Here is a 25311-nt window from a genome sequence, read left to right as displayed (position 1 = left end):
CAGCTGCTTGGATTGTGGTGTTTTAATGAACCGTAAGGGTGTCACAGGTCAATATTTGGTCATGCTAGTTATTCTAATCTGTGGACTCTTGAGGATATTTATATTAATAAGTATATAGACAAATATAAAGAAAACTATCTCCTACACCTTAGGTTCCTGTGGATAGGAATAGCTGCGATTACTCAAAACTAAAAAAACTTTACACTGGAAACATTCCTCATTTGTACGATCTTCATTCATCACAGTAAAAACAAAGATATGTTAATCACAGCAGTGACTGAAAACAGAAACTGATTAGATTTGGAACATATTTACAGATACCCAAGTCGCCTGAGATTCTTGAGGTATTTGACAAACTCCGAAGAATTGTATTCCTGAGGGGGATCCGAACTTCAGAGTTCTTCAAGGATTATGACAAACTGCGCAGTGGGCTTATCACAGAAAGTCAGGTGAGCAAAGAGTACTGTGCAACCAAGTAAGTTGATTACAAACACATGAACAAAATAAAAGCAATAGGAGGTAATTTGTCCCCTCAAGTGTGTTCCACCAGTTCTTCAGATCATCTTAGTTCCACATCCCTTCATAATCCATATTGAAAACTGAAACTGTCCATAAGCAATTCTGCACGGTCTGGTTGTTCCCCATGCAGACAGCTACAGTAACATTGATATTCCCATTATAGTCAATGCACATGAACAAGTCTGAGTGGCACTGACCACCATCAGTTGGAGAAGTGCACTCTATCTTTTATACCTTCTCACTTGTCTTTGATATCCTTTTTTTTTTGTTCTCCCTCTTGTGTTCTAGCTCTCACTCTCTTTCCTCCCCAGTCAGGTGTAAGGTGATGGGTTGTGATGGAGTAATGAAGGGTCAGTGGTTCATGAAGAATGTCTGGATAGAAAATATGGGCTTTCCATCTCTCTCCCTAATACATAGAGCGCAGCCCACAACCATATCCCCATTGTGCATCTTACCCCTCTGCCATTCATCATCCTCTTCCTTATCAACCCGCACTCCATTAACTAACCCTCCTTCTCGCTATCCTAAATTCTTCACCTCAGAACAACTTGTTTCAGTCTTGTATGCTCACTTTTATTTCCCAGTCAGTCTGCTCATCCCTCCTCCATCAGTAGTATATTCGTTCCCAATTGACCTCCACAGAGGTTGTGATAGGTCACCCTCAACCTGTTTCCTCTCCACCTGTTCCTTCCTATTAAGTGTTGCAATATCTCTGTAATTCTGTCTGCCCCATTCATATCTCACATTTTGTTTTTTAAACTGTCTCTCTCCAGCAATAGCAATTACAGTGACTGTATCCATTAGCACCTGAGTTGCACCATTCAGAAAAAAAAAACGCGCATTGAACTGCAATTTTTACAGAGCCAATTTGAATATCTTTGAAGGGCAATTGAATGTTGCAAAATTTAACTCCGGGCAGCATCTGATTTAAGTTTGGTTGTCATGTTGACTCAAGCACAGAAGTAAAGGAGTACAGTGAAACGTGAACAATGTCACCACATATGGCACCACCTGGGAGAATGTCCTAATGTAAACTTGACTTAAGAAAAGCAAGACTTGCAAATAACACTTTTCATAATCATTGGACAACTTAAAATGCTCTATAGCTGATAAACATGTAAGCTTTGTGTTTCTTGCATTCTACCAACCAGAATTCTCTTGTACCCAGAATTTCAGACAGCTCACTTTTGTTGCTGTTAACAGCCAGTCACTTTCAATGTTCAAAACTTTGGGATTTTGATGCATCTTTGGCTCCAGCCAACTTAAGTTTTTTCACCGATTCCCACTGACTCCAGTTTTGCTTGGGCTCCTTGATGCTGTATTTGGTTGACTGTCCTGATGTAAGGAACAGCCATTCCCCTCACACCTCTGCAGTCAACTCTTTTCTACATTTGAACCATGGCTATAATGATATCAGGAGCTGAGAGATGCTGGTGGAACCCAAACAGTGAGTCAGTGAGCAGCTTATTCCTTTGCAAGTTCAGCTTAAAAGCAATGTTCCTTCCATCACTTTACTGATGTGGAAGTAATTGGCCAGATTGGATTTATCCTGCTCTTTTTTACACAGGACAATGTTCTACATTGCCAGGTAGATGCTAGCGTTATAACTGTACTGGAACAGTCTCATTATGGGTGTGCTTCATGCTAGAACACAAGTCATCATTACTATTATTGGAATGTTACCAGGGTCCATAGTCTTTGCATCGTCCAGCATTTTCGGCCATTTGTGATATCACATGGAGTGAACTGAATGCAGTCAAAGAGCTGTTTGACTCTATGGTTCAATAACATATGAATGTACAAATCAGGAGCAGAAGCAGGCCATTCAGCCCTGCAAGCCTTCTTCATCATTTGATAAGATCATGACCAATATGATTGTAACATTAAATGCACATTCCCATCTACCCCCGATAACCTTGTAACTCCAAGTAAGGAAAATTAAAATGCAATACACATCCATACGTATTAGAAATGAGAATTTTAAAAAGTGACATTAAAAAGATTTACAAATCGGGATTTGGCTTTTCCACGTAGACGGTGAAACATCGCAGCCACTATGTTGGGTGATTCTGGTGGTATTGATGATGCTGGCTGTTGAGCAGTTGGTTTGGAGATTCTGTGTTCTGCAGATTAGTCAAAAGAAATTGTTCATATTCCTGTTCAATTGTAGCTTTTGACTGGTGACTTGCTTTCTTCAATCACAGAAAAATACAGAAAGATTTTCCATTGCCTGTGGGGTGTCTCCCAGGAGTATCTACTAAATATTCATTAGCTGTAACCTTCACAGTACATACTAGCACACGAGAACATCAGACAAGCACTTACTGAAGTGGCATTTAATCCCTTCTCCCGCTCTTTGGCAATTTTGGGGGAATTTTTGGCAATTTTTGGGGGAATATAAGCATGTGTTTTGCCCAGATTTTTTTCTGGTCCTTCACATTGTGGATCATAGAACCCTTACAGTGCAGAAACAGGCCATTCAGCCCATCGAGTCTACACTGCCCCTCCGAACAGCATCCCACCCGGACCCACCGCCTACCCTATCCATGCATTTCCCACCCTAAACACTATGGGTAACTTAACATAGCCAGTCCACCTAACCTGCACATCTTTGGACTGTGGGAAGACACTGGAGCACCCAAAGGAAACCCATGCAGATACAGGGAGAATATGCAAACTCCACACCGTCAGTTGCCCAACGCTAGAATTGAACATTTTTGTTACAGAGAAGAAGGTTAAGAGGTGACTTAATAGAGACATACAAGATGATCAGAGGATTAGATAGGGTGGACAGTAAGAGCCTTTCTCCTCAGATGGTGATGGCTAGTACGAGGGGTCGTAGCTTTAAATTGAGAGGTGATTGATATAGGACAGATGTCAGAGATAGGTTCTTTACTCAGAGTAGTAAGGGCATGGAATGACCTGTCTGCAACAGGAGTAGACTCACCAACTTTAAGGGCATTTAAATGGTCATTGGATAAACATATGGATGATAATGGAATAATGTAGGTTAGATGGGCTTTAGATTTATTTCACAGGTTGGTGCAACATCAAGGGCTGAAGGGCCTGTACTGTGCTGAAATGTTCTATGAGTCCCTGGTGCTGTGAGGCAGCAGTGCTAACCACTGAGCCACCGTTCCACCCTTATGCTCTCCCTGACAGTGTGTTTTTTGAAATTCCTTGATACTCTTCTGGGTGTAACATTCCACGTGCTCTCACAAGGCTGCATGCAATCCACACAGTTTTCCAGACAGCCACCAAATTACATTCTTAGTTATCTTCAGCTTGTCTGTCATTTTTCTGATAAAATGAAAGAACTTGTCTTATTTAATCATTCATTAACTAAGTAATTTGGGGCTGTGATTTATTATCATGACATAAATACTCTTTTGTAAAAAAAAAGAAGAGCCTGATGGATACATTGAATGACTATGCTTGTGACAGTAACTACTCCAAGCATAGAGATAATTGTTGATAGATGGAACAGAGAGTGTTACTTCAACCTTAGGGTAATAACTGCTTTATTATTCACCATTTTCCACAGTTTAGGCGAGGTTTATATCTGACTTGTGGAAAGGAAGGCATCTTAACAGAGCAAGACATCCAAACACTTCTCAAGTGCTTTGGCACAGGAGATGGCAAAGTGCGTTATCGCGATTTCTGTGATGTGATGGCACACGGTGAGTGGGACTTCTTCAGTGTCACTGAGGTAACATTCTAAATGTCTGTAGTTATAGAGGAAGGAAATAAAAAGTGATAACACTCCCGGTCTGCTCACTCAATTAGGCCATTTTGCCTCAGCGGAGACTGAGATCCTGCCAATGAATTACAAGGTAATTTGTTCCAGTAGCCTGCATCTAATATAATGGCTTGAAAGCGACAACCAAAATGGCCATTTTGACACTTTTAACCAATCAGACTACTGGAAATAGGAAACACTGCAAGCTCCTTCAGCTTAAATGAGACTGCGGTGCACACCAGTTTTTTGATTTGACAATTTTGACAATTTTTAATTTCTTGTGCGGACTATTAGTAAAGAAAAATAAGAGACCCTGAATCCACACAGCACAAACTGCCCTTGGATCTAATTTGAACATAAAATATTCTCTTAAAACTGGTAAGTCATGTTAAGGATGAAGAAGTCTGTAGAAGTGCTGAGGGGATAGATTCAGTTGCTGAGGAGAAAAAGAGCATGTTTACTTTCTGTACATCTCTGCTTCTTGTCCCATGTGCTTCATGATTACAAACTAATCATTTAATACTACAATCACCAGCCAGAATTGCCCCTCTTTAACTGTATCACCAATCCATCTGGCTGTCTATCCCTAAGTGTAAAATCCATTTTTCCTCGTAGGGTCCAGTCCCAAAATGTCAGCTTTCCTGCTCCTCTGATGCTGCCTGGCCGGCCGTGTTCATCCAGCTTCACACTGTGTTATCTCCTAGTATGTGTTGGGTTTCCATGTATCCCCATTTGCTGTGTAATACTCATCTCCACACTATGCCAAGTACCCATGCTTGTGATAAGAAAGTCTCTATAAATGTAAGTGCTCAATTTGCAGGTAGTTAGAGGACTAATTAACCTTGGAGATGATATATATCGTGAACACAGCGGCCATCAAACAAGAACATTGTAACCACCTTCGGAGTTAAATGTACCTGAATAGATTTTTTTGTTCATTTCTGCGTGTGGCACTGTCAAAGTGATATTTTTTTTAAAATTTCTTTCCTCAGCATATAACGTTCCTCACCTGGAAAAATATCCCACAGCAGAGGTATGCAGGCCACCAAGAGGCACTCTATTCCAGGTGAGCTTTCAAACATCTCTGTTGCATGTGTAACTATCCTTTGAGACATTTTGCCTGTAATGACTCCACATTATGTATATACAATATTGTGACTCTGCCTGCCCAATCGTCTCTTGTGCATTCTGAAGCTGCGCTCTCAGAACTCATCATGTCTGTTTCATGAGCCAGACTTGTTTCACTGCTTTAAGTACCCACAGAGTTAATTAATTCCTGAAGAGTGAAGGAGTGTTAGATTAACATGACATTTCCGAGTGAAACCTAATGGGTTCAGTGAAGAGGTAGTGTGGTTATTGTCCCAACTGCACCACATTGGTGCACAGCAGGGAAGGGTGGTGGGATGAATGGCCTCATTCTACACCATTAGGTCTCTGTGGGTTATTGACATGCCACAGGTCCCTTTAGAGGTCACAGTGGACTGCCTGTCCAGTTACCGAACGTGGTCTGCCTCATTGTTAATAGCTCAACTACAGGAAGAAGTAGAGAATGCCTCCATGTTTTAAACTGGGGACACTAGGCAGAAAAAGCCTTCCAATACCAACATTGGAGGGGTTACTGCCATTGAGGAGGCACTTCAATGAGGCACAAAACCTCTGGGGAAGGGTCTCTGGACCCAAAAAGTTACCTCTGATTTCTCTCCACTGATGCTGCCAGACCTGCTGAGCTTCTCCAGCAATTTCAGTTTTTGTTTCTGATTTACAACTTCCGCAGTTCTTTTGGTTTTTATGAAAGCTCTGGGATTTGAGATCCCCTCACCACATCTCCCTTCCACCCCACAACAGCCCTGGAAATTTGCCTCAATGCACCTCATGGACTAACCTCACGAAGTGTGGAAGAACGAAGTCAGTAAAATCCCAGCATTGTGTAACAAAGCAGCCAACAGACCTGTTACAGGGATGAATTGGTCAGTCCCACACCTCCGACCAGTGGGAGAATGAGCCACTGCTGATCCCGCCAATGGATATGTCATAGGCAGTGCAAAGACATTGTGCTCCTGTCCTGATACCCGATGTTGCCATTTTATTACCCCTCCTGCCTGTCAACTTGTTTTCAATGGACTGATAAAATCATGGCCTATAACACGATATTTATGCGCATGTAATCCAATTTGTAAATGGTGTAGGTTTGTGTTTTACAGTGGGGATGGGAGGAAGAGTCCTTTCAGTGTCCTGACGCTGTAGTATGCCAGCTCACAAACTTGATAGCCATGCTTCCTTTACGGTTTGAAGGATGTTTTGCATATAAATAGTTGAAGATTACGCCACCAGTTGGGAATTTGCCTTCGTGAAGCTTTATTTAGAAAAGACATTCAAATAAAATTCAAGTTAAATTTCAAAATGGCCCATCTTTACAAAGAGTTAATATTCATGGGAATGTGAGTGAATAATGACTGTGATGGAGATGTCGACCCCAATATTTAGTGGCGGGGTAGGGGTAGAGGACACTGAGGCTGAGTTTAATGCCAAATTCTTTTCATGATTTCTTTAATTCTGTTTCTGGCTGGTATGCAGTCAGAATGAAATTCTGATTGGTTGTTGAGTGGGAAAGCCTGTGCTGGATGACCACTGGCAGACAGCAGAGGGGGTCACAGCAGGGGGGAGGTTTTAGAGAGATTACATGTCTGTTGGGATGTGGGGCAAAGAAAAAAAAAGGAGGTGGAAAGACCAGAAGAGCATTGGGGTCAAAGAGCATAAAAAAACAGCTTTAATTGGTCAGGGTAGAGGAAGCTTTTGGATCTTTGTAGAATCCCTCCAGTGTGGAAACAGGCCCTTCGGAACAACAAGTTCACACCGACCCTCAGAGCATCCCACCCCGGCCCATCCCCCTATAAACCACCTAATTTACATATCTGTGAACATTATGGGTAATTCAGCATGGCCGATCCACCTAGCCTGCACATCTTTGGATTATGGGAGGATACTGGAGCACCCGGAGGAAACCGACGCAGACACAGGGAGAATGTGCAAACTCCACGTAGACAGTCGTCTGTAGGTGGGATCAAACCTGGGTTCCTGGTGCTGTGAGGCAGCAGTGCTAACACTGAGCCATTGCACCACCTCTCAGATCGTCTAGGATCACAAGCCACAACATAAAGACATTTTCCTGCTGGATCCGGCCTTTCTTGCTTCTCTTCAGCTGTATTCTCTGTTTGCACTACTGGCATTTTACTAATTATTTTAAGCTTGTTCCCACTGGTTACTGGCTGGAAAAGTTTCCCTTATCTCTACCAACAAATCCCCTGCTAATTCAATCTATTCAATCTCCCCTTCACTTTTTCTGATCTAAAACAGCCGATCCCAGCTTCTCTAGTTTCTCCATAAAGCCCCCACCTCTGGTGGTCATCTCCTCTGTTCTCTTTAAGGCTTGAAGTCCTTCCCATGTAATGGTGCCCAAATTTCGAGACACAACATATTTGCTTAAGTCTAACTGATGATTTATAAAGATCGAGGATTAAGGTTCACTAGCACATATTGTTCCTTTTCCCCCATAGCTTGGAGAAAATCTAACAGACAAAGAAGAGAAACGGCTGGCTCAGGTGCTCAAAGAACTTTCTCAGCAAGTGAAGAAGCGGCAACTCTTGGTTACTCCATTCTTCAAAGATTTTGATAAGGTGAGGGCACATCTCTTCACTTGAAAACACTTTCAGAGCTTTCAAAGATATGAATTTCCCTAGCAATTGGTCAAGATTCTGTAACTACTCTATCAATCCCTCTTTATATCAAATGCCCCAATCACCCATTAACTTCCTGAGCTACAGATAGTATAACTAAAACATTTATCCAAATCTGCATCATTATTAAGCCCCTTCACTCCAGAGGCATCATGCAATATATCCTTCATAACTTTCAATTTCCAATAATCTATAATCAGAATGTTCCAAATGAGCTTTGAATAACATTACTTGTTATAATTTGCTTTCATAGCCTGTACCTCATGGGATGACAGCTACTATTTGTGGCTATTTCATTGCCAATGAACTAGGTTTTACTGGATTATGAATCTAAAACCATTTGCTTGTTTACTCCTCCATTGCCTCACATTTGGACAGTATTCCCATATGTCTGTTACCAGTGCTGAACACTGTAAACCATTTCCTCCTTATGTAGCTTCATGGTAATTTAATCTTTATTTAAAATTCGTTCATGGGATTAGGGACATCACTGGCTACGGCAGCATTTATTACGCATCCCTAATTGCTCGGAGAGCAGTTTAGAGTCAACCACATTTCTGTGTGCCTGGAGTCACATGTAGGTCAGACCAGGCAAGGATGGCAGTTTCCTTCCCTAAAGGACATTAATGAACCAGTTGGGTTTTTCCCGACAATTGATTCATTGTCATCGTCAGCCTGTTAATTCCAGATATTTTTAATCAAACTCAAATTGCACCATCTGCCGTGGCAGGATTCAAACCCAGGTCCCCGGAATAACCATGCAGTGATAATACCATTAGGCCATCGCCTCCTGCTTTGTCTCAAAGCTTGAAATTTCCTCCACTTACAAACATTGGCTTGTTTGCCCTTTTTCAGAATTGTTACAATATTGGACACCCCCACCCCCTCCATTCCTCCAGTCTCATTTCCACATTCAACTGAAGGCCTGAAATGTAGACCTGGATTTTAACATATCTATGCCTTTGGAATTGTTAGGTGAAGGTGTTGGGGCATTTGGAGAGAGGTGGATAATCTGGACATTGAAGAGGATTGGAGACGGAGATACATGGGGAGGTCGTAATGGGGGCCTCTGGGGCTACATGGAAGGGAACGAAAGACTTCCAGGGAAGGCCATACTAACATTGCATTTGCCTTCCTAACACATCGGTTCAATTAGCAATTGGGAAGGCAAATGCAATGTTAGCATTCATTTTAAGAGGGCTAGAATTCAACAGTAGAGGTGTACTACTGAGGCTGTATAATGCTCTGGTTAGATCACATTTGGAATCTTGAGAGCAGTTTCGGACCCATAACTAAGGAAGCATGTGCTAATGTTGGAGGGAGGGGAGCAGAGGAAATTTACAAGAACAATCTTGGGAATGAAGGGATTGTCATATGAAGAGCAGTTGAGTACTCAATGGATTTTAGAAGGATGAGTAGCGATTTGATCGGAACTTACAGAATACTGAGAGACCTGGATGGAGTGGACTTGGAGACGATGTATCCACTAGTAAGAGAGACCAGGGCCTGAGGGCACAACCTCAGAGTAAAGGAGCGACTCTTTAGAACTGAGATGTGAAGGAATTTTTTAAAGCCAGAGGGTAGAGAATTTGTGGAATTCATTGCTGTAGAGAGATGTGGAGCCAACTCATTTAAGACAGAGATAGACAGGTTCTTGATTTGTAAATGGATTAAGGATTATAGGGAGAGGTAGGAGAATGGAATTGAGAAGACTATCAGCCATGATGGAATGGTGAAACACACACAATGGGCTGAATGGACTAATTCTTCTCCTAAATTTTATAGTCTCATGGTGCTGGCTGAAGCGGATTTCTCAGGCACGTACAAGAAATCCAGGGGGCAGGTATAAACTCACCCACCTGCAAGGTCTTGGCTGAGTGCAGTTGCTGGATCATTCAGAGTTCAGGGAACCTCAACAATGAGAGGGCTTGCAGCATCATAAAAGCTGTCGGTTAGCTCATTACATTGGGTTAGTCTGTGATCTAATTCCAGTCTCATTAAAGCTAGAATTGTAAAGGATTGATAAAGGCAACGTAAGGTCAGCAATGCAATATTTATACGTCTTTAAGTAGAAGAATTTGAATTTCATAAGATCTGGAATTGATGGCCTAAGAATGACTGTGAAACCATTGTCAATTGTCAGATAAACCCATCTGACTCACCAATATTCTTTAGGAAGGGAAATCTGCCATCCTTATCTGGTCTGGCCTACATATCACTCCAGACCTACAGCAACATTGTCGACTCTTAAATTCACTCAGGACAATTAGAGCTGGGCAAGTAATGCTGACCCAGCTAGCGATGCCCGATGCCCTGTGAATGAATCAAAAGTCCACTCCCCTCCATCATACCCAGAAGCCTGACCCAAATGGTTAACATTGCACCATATTGGGCCTCACTAATTCCTACATGGTTGTATTCAATTCAACAGAAGGTTACATACAGAAGACTCCTAACTAGGTCACAGTTTGAGAGGGGGCTGGATTACCTGGGGCTGAGTGTGCTGCCGACAGACTTCAACCTACTGTGCAGGAAATTTGAAGATCCAACCAGTGGAGATGTAAACTATGTTGCATTTAGCCAGGCCATTGACGAAGGTAGGAGATTCTCAATTTTCTTCCAGTATTTTACCGCTTAGCATGGAGCTTGAGGAAAGTAGTTTGCTAACGGGTGCATCAGTCTTGAGCTAAAGGCAGGTCCAACTCTTCGTGCTGCCACCTTCGTCATGGATAGGGTGAGGAGGCTGGTCCCGAATCATAGAATCCCTACAATGCAGAAAGAGGCCATTTGGCCCATTGAGCCTCACCAATTCCCTCACCCTATCCCCTTCACCCTGCATTTCCCATGGCTAATCCACCTAATCTGCATATCCCTGGACTCTGTGGGCAATTTAGCATGGCCAATTTACCTGACCTGCACATCACTGGACCCATCTTTGAATCAACACCAGTCAGAATAGGGATCAAAACCCATGCTGTAGCACCAGTCTGGTCCATTCCCATTGACCAGCATCCCCAAGGAGCCCACACTGCTGCAGCAACTTGCATCTTTCAATGCACTTTGCATTCGGAGCTATATATATATGAGAGTTTGATGGCTAAGGGCTATTGAGCAGAGATGTATATATAGAGTTTATGGATTATTCCATTAGCCCTCAGTTGCACTTCAGCCAGATTGACACTAGTAGGTGACACCACCCTGCAAGGGTTTTATCTGAAAGTACCAGCTTCTTTTCCATAAGCAAATCTCTTCTGATTAAACAAAATCCATTTTGGGTTCAAGGGACAATGGGGTAGGAGTAGGCCCCTTGAGGCTATTCCTCCAATCTATTGGACCATGGCTAATCTGGACCTCAACTCTATATATACATCTCTGCTCGATAGCCCTTAGCCATCAAACTGTTGTCAGACTTGGTCTCAAACTCTCAGTCAATGAACCTTTCTCAGTGACGTTCCTTCCAAGTTTTCCTGCTGCTGCACAGACTTCTGAGGCCCATATGCACAGTAGTGTGCGGAAGCAGACATTATACGTTGGCACATCAATCAGACACTGTGGTGTTTTGTGCAAATGTAGAGTTTGAAGGGACCATTGATTTTCAGCCTTTTGCAGAGATGGGCCTGCAGATTTTGTGTGAAAACGTCCAGATTGCTAAATGCATTGCTTTGTTTCAGAGAATCACGGATGAAACACACAACAGGAAACAGGCCGGTTGAGCTTGCTGATGTATGCTCCAATGAACCTCCACTATCCTTCCTCAATTAAATCTATCACCACAACCAGCTTTTCCCTTCCTCCTTAGATGCTTATCCAGCCTCCCTTTAGGAATATCTGCTATTGCCTTCAGCTACTCCCTGTTGAGCTGAATTCCACCCTTCTCAACACTTTTTTTCTTCTTGATTTCCTGGTGACTAACATTGGTCTTGCTCTTTCCCACTGATGGAAACACAGTGTCTGTTCCTATAATGTCAGAATATTTAGTAATTTTAAAGACTTCAATCCCTTTCTTTCGAAGCATTGGGAAACCCAGTCTTTCATTTATTCATTCATTCAAGATAAGCATGAACTCCAAGTTGTTGGTCTCATCATGTTGACTTTTTTTTCACCCTTTAAGCCTCAATAACTTCATATAAGAGAATGTTGAACTTTTAACTTAATTCCTTTATTTGCTGGTTTAAATTAAGAAAGACTTTAATGGTAACTATTACCTTATTTTGTTATTTTTGTACTTACTCTATGAAGATATTGTTTAACTTTGTTTCTGTCGCTACTTTGTGCTTTTAGTATCTAGGAACCTTGGAATCTAAGATGGCACCATGCGTGGTAACATTATACACTTTTCACTGTGTGCCTGTACTTGAGATCACATGACAATTAAATCCAAATCTACATTCTAAGAAATAGGAACAGGGCCCTCAAGCCTGCTCTGTCTTTCAATAGGATCGTGGCTGATCCAACATTGGTCATGTCCACTTTCCTGCCCTTTCAAAATAACCCTTGATTTCCCAACTGATCAAATTCTATCTACCTCAGCCTTAAATATATACAAGGACTCTGCCCCTACAGCCCTCTGGTGACCGGAGCTGTACTTAGCACATCAAGATACAATGAAGATTGGACGTAGATTTAGCAAAATGCCTTTGTTTTGCAACTTTATCGCTTTAGAAATCAAACCCTGGTGCATTGATTGTTCTTTTTACAGTTCCTCAATTGAAGAGTACTTTGTGCACTGTCTATTGTTACAACCAAAATGGGAGGGGTGTGCTGTCTTTTTCTTGTCTCATTGTTCCATCAGTCACAACATTAATATAAAAATGAGAGATAGCAGGAACTGCCAATGCTGGAGTCTGAGACAACGAGGTGTGGAGCTGGATGAACACAGCAGGCCAAGCAGCATCAGAGGAGCAGAAAAGCTGACGTTTCGGGTCTAGACCCTTCTTCAGAAATGCAGGAGGGGAAAGGGGTTCTGAAATAAATAGAGCGAGGGGGAGGCGATGATAGAAGGTGGATAGTGAAGCAGATATGTGGAGAGAAGATGGACAGGTCAAGGAGGCGGGGATGAAGCCAGTAAAGGTGAGTGTCAGTATGGAGTTGGAATGGGGATGGTGAGTGAGGAGGGAGGGCGGGTAGGTGAGAGGGAAGATAGACAGGTCGAGAAGGTGGGGATGAAGCTAGTAGGTAGGAAGTATGGGTGGGGGTTGGTCAGCAAGGTGGGAGGTGCGGATAGGTGGGAGAAAGGATGGACAGGTCAAGGGGGCAGGGACGAGGGGTGCTGGTCTTGGGGTGAGGCTGGGGGCATCCCAAAGCCAGCTTCCCATCTCATCCCCACCTCCTTGACCTGTCCATCTTTTCTCCCACCTCACTGACCAACCTCCACCCCTACTTCTTAGCTACTAGCCTCATCCCCACCTCCTTAACCTGTCCATCTTCCATCCCAGCTACCCGCCCCCTCCCTCCTCACTGACCAACTCCCATCCCAACTCCCTATCTACACTCATCTGTACTGGCTTCATCTCTTAAATTAAACATGTTTTGCCCAAATCTTAAGTAGAGGCTTGGGGACCACTTTGCAGAACACCTACGATGGGTTCGCAATAAACAACTGCACCGCCCAGTCGCGAATCATTTCAACTCCCCCTCACATTCCTTAGATGACATGACCACCCTGGGCCTCCTGCAGTGCCACAACGATGCCACCTGAAGGTTGCAGGAACAGCAACTCATATTCCGCTTGCGAACCCTGCAGCCCAATGGTATCAATGTGGATTTCACAAGGTTCAAAATCTCCCCCCCCCCAGTGCATCCCAAAACCAGCCCAGCTCGTCCCCGCTTCCCTTACCTGTTCTTCCTCTCACCTATCCCCTCAAACTACCTCAAGCCACATCTCCTACTAACCTACCTACTAACCTCATCCCACCCCCTTGACCTGTCCGTCCTCCCCGGACTGACCTATCCCCTCCTGACCTCCCCACCTATACTCACCTCTGTAGGCTCCATCCCCGCCTCTTTAACTTGTCTGTCTCCTCTCCACCCTTCTTCTCCTCTACCCATCTTCGATCCGCCTCCCCCTCTCCCCATCCCCCTTTTTCTGACGAAGGGTCTAGGTCCGAAATGTAAGCTTTTGTGCTCCTAAGATGCTGCTTGGCCTGTTGTGTTCATCCAGCTCCACACTTTGTTATATATGGCCAACGAAGAAGCCAACAACCACATTTCTTTAATGAACTCAAAATGATCAGTTTATTATAAAACAAAGCCTATTTCATGAAAATGCAGAACTAGTTAATATACACTATTTGTAATACGTAAATATAAATTTAACCCTTTTAAATAACTGAGGACACACACACACACACACACACACACACACACACACACTTCAAGACGGAGAATCAGCTTTCTTTCCAGAGAGATTCACTCTGTTTGTCGGACTGGTGGCCTGTTACCAGCAGTGTTACTCAGGAATCAGTGTTGGGTCATTTATATAAATGATTCAGATGAGAATATAGAAAGCTTGGTTCGTAAATTTGCGGCTGACACTAAAATTGGTGGTATAGTGGACACTGAAGAAGGTTATCTAAGATTATGAAGAGATCTTGATCAGTTGGGCTGAGGAATGGCAGGTGGAGTTCAATTTTGATAAATGCGAGGTATTGCATTTTGGTAAAACAAACAAGGGCAGGACATACACAGTTAAAAGGTAGACCTTGGGTAGTGTTGTAGAACAGATAGACCGAGGGATTCAAGTACTTAATTCTTTGAAATTTGCATCACATGTATACAGAGTGGTTAAGGTGTTTAGCACACTTGCTTTCATTGCTCAGACCTTTGAGTGTATGAGTTGGGATGTCATAATGAGGTGTACAGGATGTTGGTGAGGCATCTTCTAGAGTACTGTGTTCAGTTCTGGTCGCCTTGTTATAGGAAGGACATTATTAAGCTAGAGATGGTTCAGAAAAGATTTACCAGAATGTTGCTGGGAATAGAGCGTTGGCTGGGACTTTTTTCACTGGAGCTTAGGAGGTGGAGGGGTGGCCTTGTAGAGGTTTACAAAATCATCATGGGTATAGGTAAGATAGGTATAGGCAAGTATCTTTTCCCTAGAGTTGGGGATTCCAAGACAAGGGGACAAATTTTTAAGGTGAGAGGAGAGAGATATAAAAAAAATGTGGGGGCAACATTTTACAGAGAGTGGTTCATGTATGAAATTGCAAGGCTGTAACAGATATGGGTACAGGTACACCATTTGACGTAAATTTGGATAAGTACCTGAGTAAGAACTTTGTGGAGGGATATGGGCCAAGCATAGGCAGGTGGGACTAGTTTAGTTTGGGATAATGGTCTGATAAAGGGTCTGATTCTGTGTTGTATGACTATGAAAGAAAAAACACATTCTGCTCAAGGGTGGTTATCCTTTAAGTCAATAATGATAGAGTACGGAATACTTTTGAAGTTACTTGATCTGATGGTCTTACATATGCTGTCAAGGCACTAATCACATGAGGTTGCCTCTGGGATCTTGGCAGACATAGCTTGCTTCAGAAATATGATAATGAGAAGTTCTTTCAATCATTCTCTCCCAGATGAACAATCATGTTACACACTGAATTCTTCACAAAGATACTTCACAAATAAAGGACCAAAGCTGAGCAGCTTTTTCTTAGCAGGTGTTCCTCCAAAACAGAAACTCCAAGTCGACAAAGACAGTGGATAGCCATAAAACCCAGTCACAAGTTTTTTTTTTCTGAAGTGAGTTCAAGCAACCAATACCAGCAATGACCATAAGTCATATGATTTCCAGGAAAACATGTTTTAAAAACATGTCTCAATGTCTTTTCATTGATGTTTGAAAAGGTATCAAGCTAAGGGCCTGCATAAGTTCAATATTCTTTCTAAAACATAGCTATAATGCTCAATATACAACAGTACTCTGCAATTAAACATTATTATATAAATCAATTATAAGTGATAATGCTCTGATATCATTTCTCTGAACTTTGTAAAAATGGCAGAAACAATCTCTCTGGACCAGAGTTTTCATTTATTGAGTTCTATTAGGTTATTTAATGTTTCTTCTTATTTTTAAGTTTTATTTATTTCCATCGTTTCCTATAAAAGGAGGGAGGTTACGCTGAACCTCGATAATCCCTGGTTATGTTGCATCAACCAGAAAGATTCCAGGAACAGGGATTTTAGTTACAAGGTCAGGTTGGAGAACCTGCAGTTGTTCACAAACTTGAACATTTGGCAAATGCTTGACACAGATGTAATTAAGATATACATGATTAATACAGATTTAGATCAGGTAGAAAAAGAAAACAAAAACAAACCAATAGTAATGAGATCGGGGGGGACATAGATTTAAGGTTCTGGACAGGAGATACATGGGGGCTATAAGGGAGAACAGTTTTTGTGTTCGTGGTCTGGAACTGAATGGCCATACGAATAGATGGAAGGGGAAGTGATCAATGATTTCAAAAAAAACTGGAAGGGCACCTGAGGGAAATAAAGTGTAGGGGCCCTGATGATAGAGTGAGAGTTTAGGACCGACCATATCACTCAACAGAGGAAGACAGCATGGGTTGGAGGGCTGAAATGACCTCTTCCTGTGGCCGTAATGAATCTATAGCTCTATGATACGAGGGGATTGGAAAGAAAGGACACTTAGGTTTTATAAAAGGGTGGGAAGCTCAAATGGACCATTAATAAGCTGCTGTACTTCTAAGCTCCTAAATTCTAATATAGGCTCAAGTGGCCTGCTCCATCAAGATCTTTAGCAAGGTCGTGGCTGATCTGCTTAATTCCCAGGGCTCAAACCCCTGACCCTTGAACATTAGGTCTGTGCCTTTCAATTACTGCCACGATGCTATCACCCCTGTATGACCATCTCCCTACTTTTCCATAGAATATCAGGAATTCTTGACTCATCCCGTTTGTTACCTTGAGAAACTTAGGCCAAGCACAAGTCCCACCTGCTCCAGAGGTGAATAATAACATCTCTGAACAGGTTGATCAGAAAATACCAGGAGAGTCATAGAGCTGTACATCGTGGAAACAGACTGTTCGATCGAACTCGTCCATGTTGACCAGATAACCCATATAAAACTAGTTACATTTATCAGCATTTGGCCCCTATCCCTCAAAACCCTTCCTATTCATATACCCATCCAGATACCTTTTAAATGTTGTAATTCTACCAGCCTCCACCACTTCCTCTGGCAGCTCATTCCATACACAGACCACCTTCTGTGTGAAAAGGTTGCCCCTTAGGTCCCTTTTAGGTCTTTTCTCATCCACCTTAAACCCATACCCTCCTGCTTTGGGCTCCCCCACTTCAGGGAAAAGAACTCGGCTATTTGCCCTACCTATGCCCCTCATGATTTTACAAAATTCTATAAGGTCACCCCCTCAGCCTCCGACACTGCAGGGAAAGTAGCCCCAGCCCATTCAGCCTCTCCCTTTAGCTCAAATGCTCCAACCCTGGCAACATTCTTGTAAAGCTTTTCTGAACCTTTTCAAGTTTCATATCTTTCCTATAGAAGGGAGACCAGAAATTGAATGCAGTATTCCAAAAGTGGCCTAACAATGTCTTGTATAGCCGCAACATGACCTCCTAACTCCTATGCTCAATGTGCTGACCAATAAAAGCAAACATACCAAATGTCTTCTTCATTATCCTGTCTACCTGGTACTCCACATTCAAGGAATTCTGAACCTGCACTCCAAGATCTCTTTGTTCAGCAACACTCCCCAGGATCTTACCATTAAGTGTATAAGTCCTACCTTGATTTGCTGTCAATGCTGCGCAGATTTCACTTGGTTGGGTGGGGGAAGGTGGCGGTGGGGGTGGGGGTGGGGGGCGTGGGTGTGGTGTAAAACTCATTTCCTTATTTTCCAGAAAAAAGACATGCTGTATTAGGTGGGTTGGAAAGGTGAAAAGAGAAAAACATTGAGCGGTTCTGGTGGGTAAAATTGAAAGTATGCAACTACTTAAAGGAACTTTACAATATTCAAGGAGTTTAGAAGAATGAGAATTGATCTTATTGAAATGTAAGACTAAGGGAGCAGCACACGGTAGATGCTGATAAGACATTTCCCATCATGGGGGAATCTAGAGCACCAGACAGATTTAAAAAATTTAGGGGTTTCCCTTTTAAGGTGGCCATCAGGTGCACTTTATTCTCTGAATGTTGTTAGTTTTTGGAGTTTTGGAGATCAACTTGAGTCATTAAATATATTCAGAACTGAATGGCACGGTGGCTCAGTGGTTAGCACTGCAGCCTCACAGCACGAGGGATCCAGGTTCAATTCCGTCCTCAGGCAACTGTCTGTGTGCAGTTTGCACTTTCTCCCTGTGTCTGTGTGGGTCTCCTCTCACAGTTCAAGGATGTGCAGGCTAGGTGGGATGACCATACTAAATTGCTGATAGAGCCCAGGAATGTTTGGGTGGGACATGGGGAATGGGTCTGGGCAGGATGCTCTTTGGAGGGGTGGTGTGGACATGTTGGGCCAAATGGCCCATTTCCACACTGTAAGAGTTCTATGATTTTTGATAGACAAGGGAATTAAAGGGTATTAGGGGTTGAAATAAGTCCAAGGAGGCAGATAGCCTGTCACCAAGCCACCCCTTATTTACATGTGCAAAATACACAGGCTCTGACCAGCCAGGTCACATCCAGTCCCTAGAGTGAGGAAACTCGCTGAGACTCCTGTTTATATCTGTCAGCCAGGGCTCCCTGAATGGCCCAGGTTAACAACCTCAATCACAGATCTCAAACTCGATGCGATCCAATCACTACGGGGGTGTACCCAGGAAAATGAAATTAAGCAACAATCCCATCATGGCCATGATCTTATTGAATAGCAGAGATAACTTGGGCCAAATGGAGTACTACTGCTCCTATTTATTATTTTCTTCTGGTTACATATGGGGGCACAAAACTTCGCACTGTTTTTCAAATGATTTTAGTTTAACTCTCTCTTTTTGGGTACAGAATTCTGTGTCTAATCTCAGCAGCTAACACAGTGATTTTGGAGGGAATGGGGTGACAAGGATCTTAAACACCAATTTGTTAGTTGCCAAAGTGGAAGTGGGTCAGCCCGAGTTGATGCCTCTGTTTTCCCCCATCTCCAGAATATACCGGATTTACAGCAGATTCCTTTGAACCTGAAATACCAGCAGAAGAACAGAAACCTTTGAAGATGGAAGAACAACAGCTTGGGTTCCTACCCCAGCCAAAGACAAATGACAGCACTGTTAACGTGGGCGAATTGCTTGCCCGGATGCGACACCATGTTCTGGTCAACAGAGTCCGGGTGAGAACTGGCTCTTCTTCTTGCACTTCTAAATTTTTAAATTACTTCACCTATTGGACTTTCCCCTCCATTCCACATTACCTCTCTTCAAGTTGGAGGGTGAACCACCATCCACATCCTGTATTTTCCGGTTGACCAGAAACTCAACTGGATTCACCACATAAATAGCCTAGCTCCAAGAGCTCATCAGAAGCTGGGTATCCTGCAGCAGTAACTCACCTCCTGATTTCCCAAAGCCTGTCCACCATCAACAAAGTACTAGTCAGGAGTGTGATGGAACATTGCCAACTTGCCTGATGGGGTAAGCTCCAGAAAAACCCAAGAAGATCAACACCATCCAGGGCAAAACATCCCACTCCATTCACTATCTTCAATATGCATTTGAGGGGTGCAAAAACAGTGGGGTAGTCATATTGTCACTGGACCAGTCATTAAAAGGCCCAGGGCATTGCTCTGGAGATGTGGGTTCAGAACCCCATGCAGCAGGTGGTGGTCCATTTTAGTTTGAGAACATCGTCAGCATGGGCTGCTTGGACCGAAGGGTCTGTTTTCATGCTGTATGACTCTATGATTTTAAATTTGATTCATAAATCCTGAATTGAAGTCTAGTCTCAGTAATGATGACCATTAAACTGTCTTGGTTGTTATAAATAACCATCTGGTCGACTAATATCCTTTAGGGAAGGAGATCTGCTGTTCTTACCTGGTCTGGTCCAACAAGACTCCAGATCCCACGGCCAAGTGGTTGACTCTCTGAAATGGCCAAGCAAGCCATTCTGTTCAAGGGCAAACAGGGATGGACAACAAATGATGCCTTTGCCAGAGATACCTACACACCAGACAGATAAACAGCGTCCTTCCATCACTGACGCTCAGCAGCAGTGTGTACCATCTGAAATAAAACACTGTAGATATTCACTAAGACTCCTTAGGTAGCACCTTCCAAACCCATGACCATTTCCATCTACAAGGACAAGGTCAGCAGATACATGAGAACACCACCACCTGCAAGATCCCCTCCAAGCCACTCAACATCCTGACTTGGAAACATATCACTGTTCCTTCACTGTCGCTGGGTTAAAATCCTGAAAATCCCTTCCTAAGAGCATTTTGGGTCTACCTACACTAAATAGATGAGAGCAGTTGAAGAAGTAGCCCCCACGACCTTCTCAAGCGCATTAGAGATGGGCAATTAATGCTTGGTCATCAGCAACTCCCTCATCCAAAAAATTAATTTAAAAAGACTCAACAGAGCAGCCCTGTTACATCTAGACTCTGATGCTTAGATTGTCTGTGTTAGAGGGTAAACACACAGGGCAATACCCCACTTCATGCTGGATTAGCTAAAATATATTTCCTTTTCAGACTGTGGATTTCATTGAAGACTTTGACACTTTGCACAGTGGACGGATTCCTATCCCAATCTTCAGAAGAACCCTGAGTATGATTGGGTTCAGCCCTGAACTAAACGATGCCCAATTCAGAGCGTTGGTACAATGTTATGAAGATCCCAAGATGCCTGGCCATGTCATCTGGACTAACTTCACCAAAGACATTGATTCAGGTATGGAATCACTTGCTCAGCCGCTAACCTGGAGAATAGGAGTGAGAGAGATAACTGGAAACACCTTAATAAAGGTAATTACTCTATCCAAGAAAATCTGTTATTTTATCTTTGCAATGTCGCAGGTGATTTCTGTACTTTAGATCGTCAGAGGCCGACACCTCTCATAACACCGTCTCCAAACTGAGAGTTGCCTTATCCCTATCTAAATAAATGCCACCTCTCTTTCCAGTGTTTACCATCCCTGAACTGGAGAAGAAGCCCAATGTCAAGGTCCCACCATTGGAGACCTACCAGTTGCCCAAGGTTGGCACAGTGGATGCAGACATCTTGGATCCCTCAGAGAGGGCTCAATTCAAGTCATTAGTTTGTCGCTTGAAAGAGCGAATCAAGCACAGGCATCTTGAGACATACCCCGTCTTTCGGGATTTTGACAGGTATGTAGGTTTTCATTTTTCTTATTTGATTAAAGCTTCTAAGTGCAAACCCATAAATTAGGAAAGGCTGAGAAAACATGGCAGCAGGAGACCTTTTAGCCACTTGGCCTGTTCTGTCAATCAATGAAATCATGGCTGACATAATCTGTCTTTCCCCCAAATCCTTTAATACCTTTGGCTAACAAGAATGTGATTTAAAATTAACCAGTGACCTCAAATCAACTGCCATTTGCAAATTCTACATGTCTGCCGTTATTTACATATTGAAGTGTTTCCTGACAAAATAGGAATCAGGGGAATACTCTGCTGGTTGGAGTCATTACCTGGCACATAAGAAAATGGTTCTGGTTGTTGGAGGTCAGTCATTTCAGTTCCAGGGCATCGCTGCAGTAAGTGCTAGGTCCAGCCATCTTCAGCTGCTTCTGTCCATCATAATTGGATCATGTGTGGAATGAGCTTCCTGATGTGCATACAATTACAATGTTGAAAAGACATTTGGATAAGTATTAGTGTTAGCTTTGTTGGCATGTCATGAATTGGAACGGTTTGGAGTGACATGGGCCGGGAGCAGGCAGGTGGTACGAGTTTAGTTTGGGATAATGTTTGGCATGGACTTGTTGCACCAAAGAGTCTGTTTCATGCTGTACAACTCTATGATTCTAACTGGGTTTGTTCACTGATAACAGTCAATATCATTCACAACTTCTCACAGTCCATGTCCCAATGATTGGAACAACATCCACAAGCATCTACTCCCTCCACCAACGGCATGCAGTAGCAGCAGTGTGTACCATCTACAAGATGCACTGCAGAAATTCACCAAAAATCCTTAGACAACTTCTTCCAAATCCACAACCACTTCCATCTAGAAGGACAAGGGGTGGAGATACGTGGGTAACATCACCTGCAAGTTCCCCTCCAAGCCTCTCACTCTCCTGACTTGGAAATATATTGCTGTTCTTTCCATGTCACTTGAGTGCTGACACTCCCATGGGACCAGCAACTTGAGTGCACCTAGACCAAGTAAATTGCGATGGTTCAAAGAAGGAGCTCACCATCACCCTCTCATTGGTAATTAGAGATGGAAACAAAAGCTATTTTAGCTGGAGATGTCAATGTCCCTGAATGCTAGAACTGCTCACTGTACTCCAGTTGTGGTCTGTGCAGCTGTAAAGTAACTTCTACCTCAGTTTATTCTGCTCCCTAAGATAAAAGGTCGAGCATTTTATTAGCATTTTTAATTATTTCTGATACTTTCTGCACGTGATATTTACAGACTCCTAGGTCTCTTTGGACCTCCACTGCTTCCAATCTTTCTCCATTTTACCTGTTCTACACTTCTTCAGTCCAAAGCAGATGGCCTTATATTTGCTTAGATTGAAATATGTTTTTCACAGTTTTGCCTGTTCGCTTCATCTATGAATATCACTCTGCAATTTTAAGCTTCCCACAGAAGGGTATATTTGTGTTAGTAGCAACTTTGAGTGTAGGGATTTCCATCCCATCCTCCAAGTTGATGATAGATGTGGTGGATAATCAAATCTCTAGCACAGATCCTGGTCGGATACCACTGGCCCCTCATCTAATCGATTAGAATACCTGACTCTTGCCTCTACTCTCTGTCTGTTGTCAGTCAGCCAATTACTGAGCCAGATGAGTGACTTGTCTTTAGTTTAATGAGCTTCTAGTTTACCTGGCAGTCACATAGGAGGGATTCTATCCAAGGTCATCTGTAGGAATAACATCCAGAGGTATTCCACTGTCCATTATTTCAGTCACCTCCTCAAAACAGCTTAGCAGTCAAGATCTAACTTTTAGAGATCCATGCTGGCTTTCTCTAATGAGTTGATGATCAATGATAATATCTACCTTCGTTGAAGTGAATTTCAATATGTCTCAATACTGGAAAAAATTCCCAAGTGGCACAAAATGGCATCATTTGCAGCTGGTAGACTACACAATGGGAGGATTCTCATCAAAGGGACCTATCCACAGATTGGGGAAATCAAACTTCCATAGACTCACAGAGAATAACAGCATGAAAAGAGGCCTTTCGGCCCATCATATGAGTCAAAATTTGGAAGTCCCTTCCTAACAGCTCTGTGACTCTCTATGCCTGTCATCCCTATCCACTCTAATTCCATCTCTCAGCTCCTGGTTCCTATGCCTTGGTGGGGCACGTTCATGTAAATACCTATTAAATGTTGTAACGGTTCTCGCCTTCCATCACCCTGATTCCAGATAATTTGGATGCTTCCCAATTCATTCACTCAACAAGTATAAATGTTTAACAGGGTGCAAATTCTGAGAGAGAGTCCCTTAAGAGCTTTTGTGCCCTAATCTCCCCTTTCACAGAACACACTGATGCAAGATTTTTTTTCCATTTTCCCTGTACCTGCTGAGCACAGGCAGGTTTTACTCTGTGATAATACGCTTGCCTCTCTTTCAGAGGCTCACCTCCAAAGACTTGAGTACAAAATCTTTACTGACACTTCAGTGCTGTCCTGAGGGACTGCTGCATGGTCAGAGGGCTAGTTTGAGAGGTTAAACTGAGCTCCAGTTTGCTGTATCAGGTGACATGAAGAAATTGCAGCCCGCTTCAGTTCCAAGAAGGGCTGGGATTTATCCCTGGTCTCCATGCGAATATTTGGCCTCAAACCAAGATCACTAAAAAAAATCACTCAAATAAAAGCCAAATACTGAAAATCTGAACCAAACGCAGAGAATGCAGGAGAAACTCAGCAGGTCTGGCAGCATGTAGGGGAGAGAAACAGAGTTAATGTCCAATATGTGAGTCTTTGGAAGTTTGATTTCCCCTATCTGTGGATAGGTCCATTTGCCGAGAATCATCCCATTCTGTAGTCTACCATCTGCAAACGATGCCATTTTGTGCCACTTGGGCATTGTTTCCGGTACTCAGACAGATTGTAATTCAACGAAGGTAGAGATTATCATTGATCATCAACTCATTAGAGAAAGCTAGCATGGCATCCAATAAAAAGCCTGCATTTATTGCTCATCCCTAATTGCCCACAGGGCAGTTAAGAGTCAACCATGTTGGAATCACATGTAGGCCAAATCAGGTAAATATAGTATTCCTTTCCAAAAGAACATTAATAAACCAGATGGGTTTTCATGATACTTGATTATCATTAGACTTAATTCCAGGTTTTTATTGAATTTGAATTCCACCATCTACCATGGCAGGATTTGAATGTGGGTCTCTGGATTAACATTCCAGTGATAATACCACTAGGCTACCACCTCTATCCCCACCCTGACCCCATTCTTCTTCAGAACTCTGTTTCTCTCCCCACAGATGCTGTTAAGACCTGCTGAGTTTCTCCAGCATTCTGTGTTTGTTATTGCTAAAACTCTGATGAACAGGTCACTATTTCATTGCCAATTGTGGGAGCTTGCTGTGCACAATTGGCTGCCACATTTCTTGCATTATAACAGTGACTCCACTCGAACAGCAGTGAAAGACCTTGACAAATCGTGAGAACTTCCATGATTGAACCTTCAACTATCATCTGTGCAAAATCTGCCCCAGGCTTACAAGCCAAGTGGTACCCTCAGTAAATGGGCTCCTGATAGCAAGGCCCAATGTCAAGCCACCCCTCTGTGGGAAAGGAACAGGTGTCCCTGTTCTGGCAGGGTTGCCTGACTCTGTAATGGTATGAAAACTTCACCTGAGATCTGACCTCCTCTTGGTATTCATGCCAATGCCAAGCAGCAGTTGGCACCTGCACTGTTTTTATATTCATGGTCAATCCCATTTTGCCTAACTGCAGACAACTAGTTTCTAAGCAAAAGAACTGGGCTCAAAGCAATTGCAAGTTGCCCACCCTCCCAGCTTGCAGTGGATTTCATATTAAAAATGGAGTGGGGCAGTTAAGAGATGAAATAGTTTTTTTAACCTAACATAGAAACAGGAATTGCTATTCAACGTTTCTTTTCAATTCCTGGGATGTGGGCGTGACTAGCATTTGTTGCCCATCCCTCATT

At 42.9% G+C, this 25311-nt stretch overlaps 1 protein-coding gene across 3 annotated transcripts in view; it reads left to right on the top strand.

Annotated features, from left to right (window-relative positions):
• Positions 1–25311, top strand: part of LOC125467433 (uncharacterized) — a 52315-nt gene that overhangs the window by 11579 nt on the left and 15425 nt on the right. For all 3 annotated transcript variants that reach the window (XR_009443003.1, XM_048563249.2, XM_048563251.2), the window contains exons 3-10: positions 318–449; positions 4064–4199; positions 5251–5324; positions 7813–7932; positions 10424–10589; positions 19121–19302; positions 20668–20866; positions 21099–21303. Coding sequence is in view for 2 of the 3 variants with exons in the window: in XM_048563249.2 (XP_048419206.1) it covers positions 318–449; positions 4064–4199; positions 5251–5324; positions 7813–7932; positions 10424–10589; positions 19121–19302; positions 20668–20866; positions 21099–21303 (1214 nt within the window). In the remaining variant the exon portion in view is untranslated. The remainder of the gene's footprint in view (positions 1–317; positions 450–4063; positions 4200–5250; positions 5325–7812; positions 7933–10423; positions 10590–19120; positions 19303–20667; positions 20867–21098; positions 21304–25311) is intronic.

The sequence above is a fragment of the Stegostoma tigrinum genome, chromosome 37 (genome assembly GCF_030684315.1).
Source record: "Stegostoma tigrinum isolate sSteTig4 chromosome 37, sSteTig4.hap1, whole genome shotgun sequence".
NCBI lineage: Eukaryota > Metazoa > Chordata > Chondrichthyes > Orectolobiformes > Stegostomatidae > Stegostoma > Stegostoma tigrinum.
Note: the sequence above shows the minus strand (reverse complement) of the source record. Positions and strands in the feature narration are given on the sequence as shown.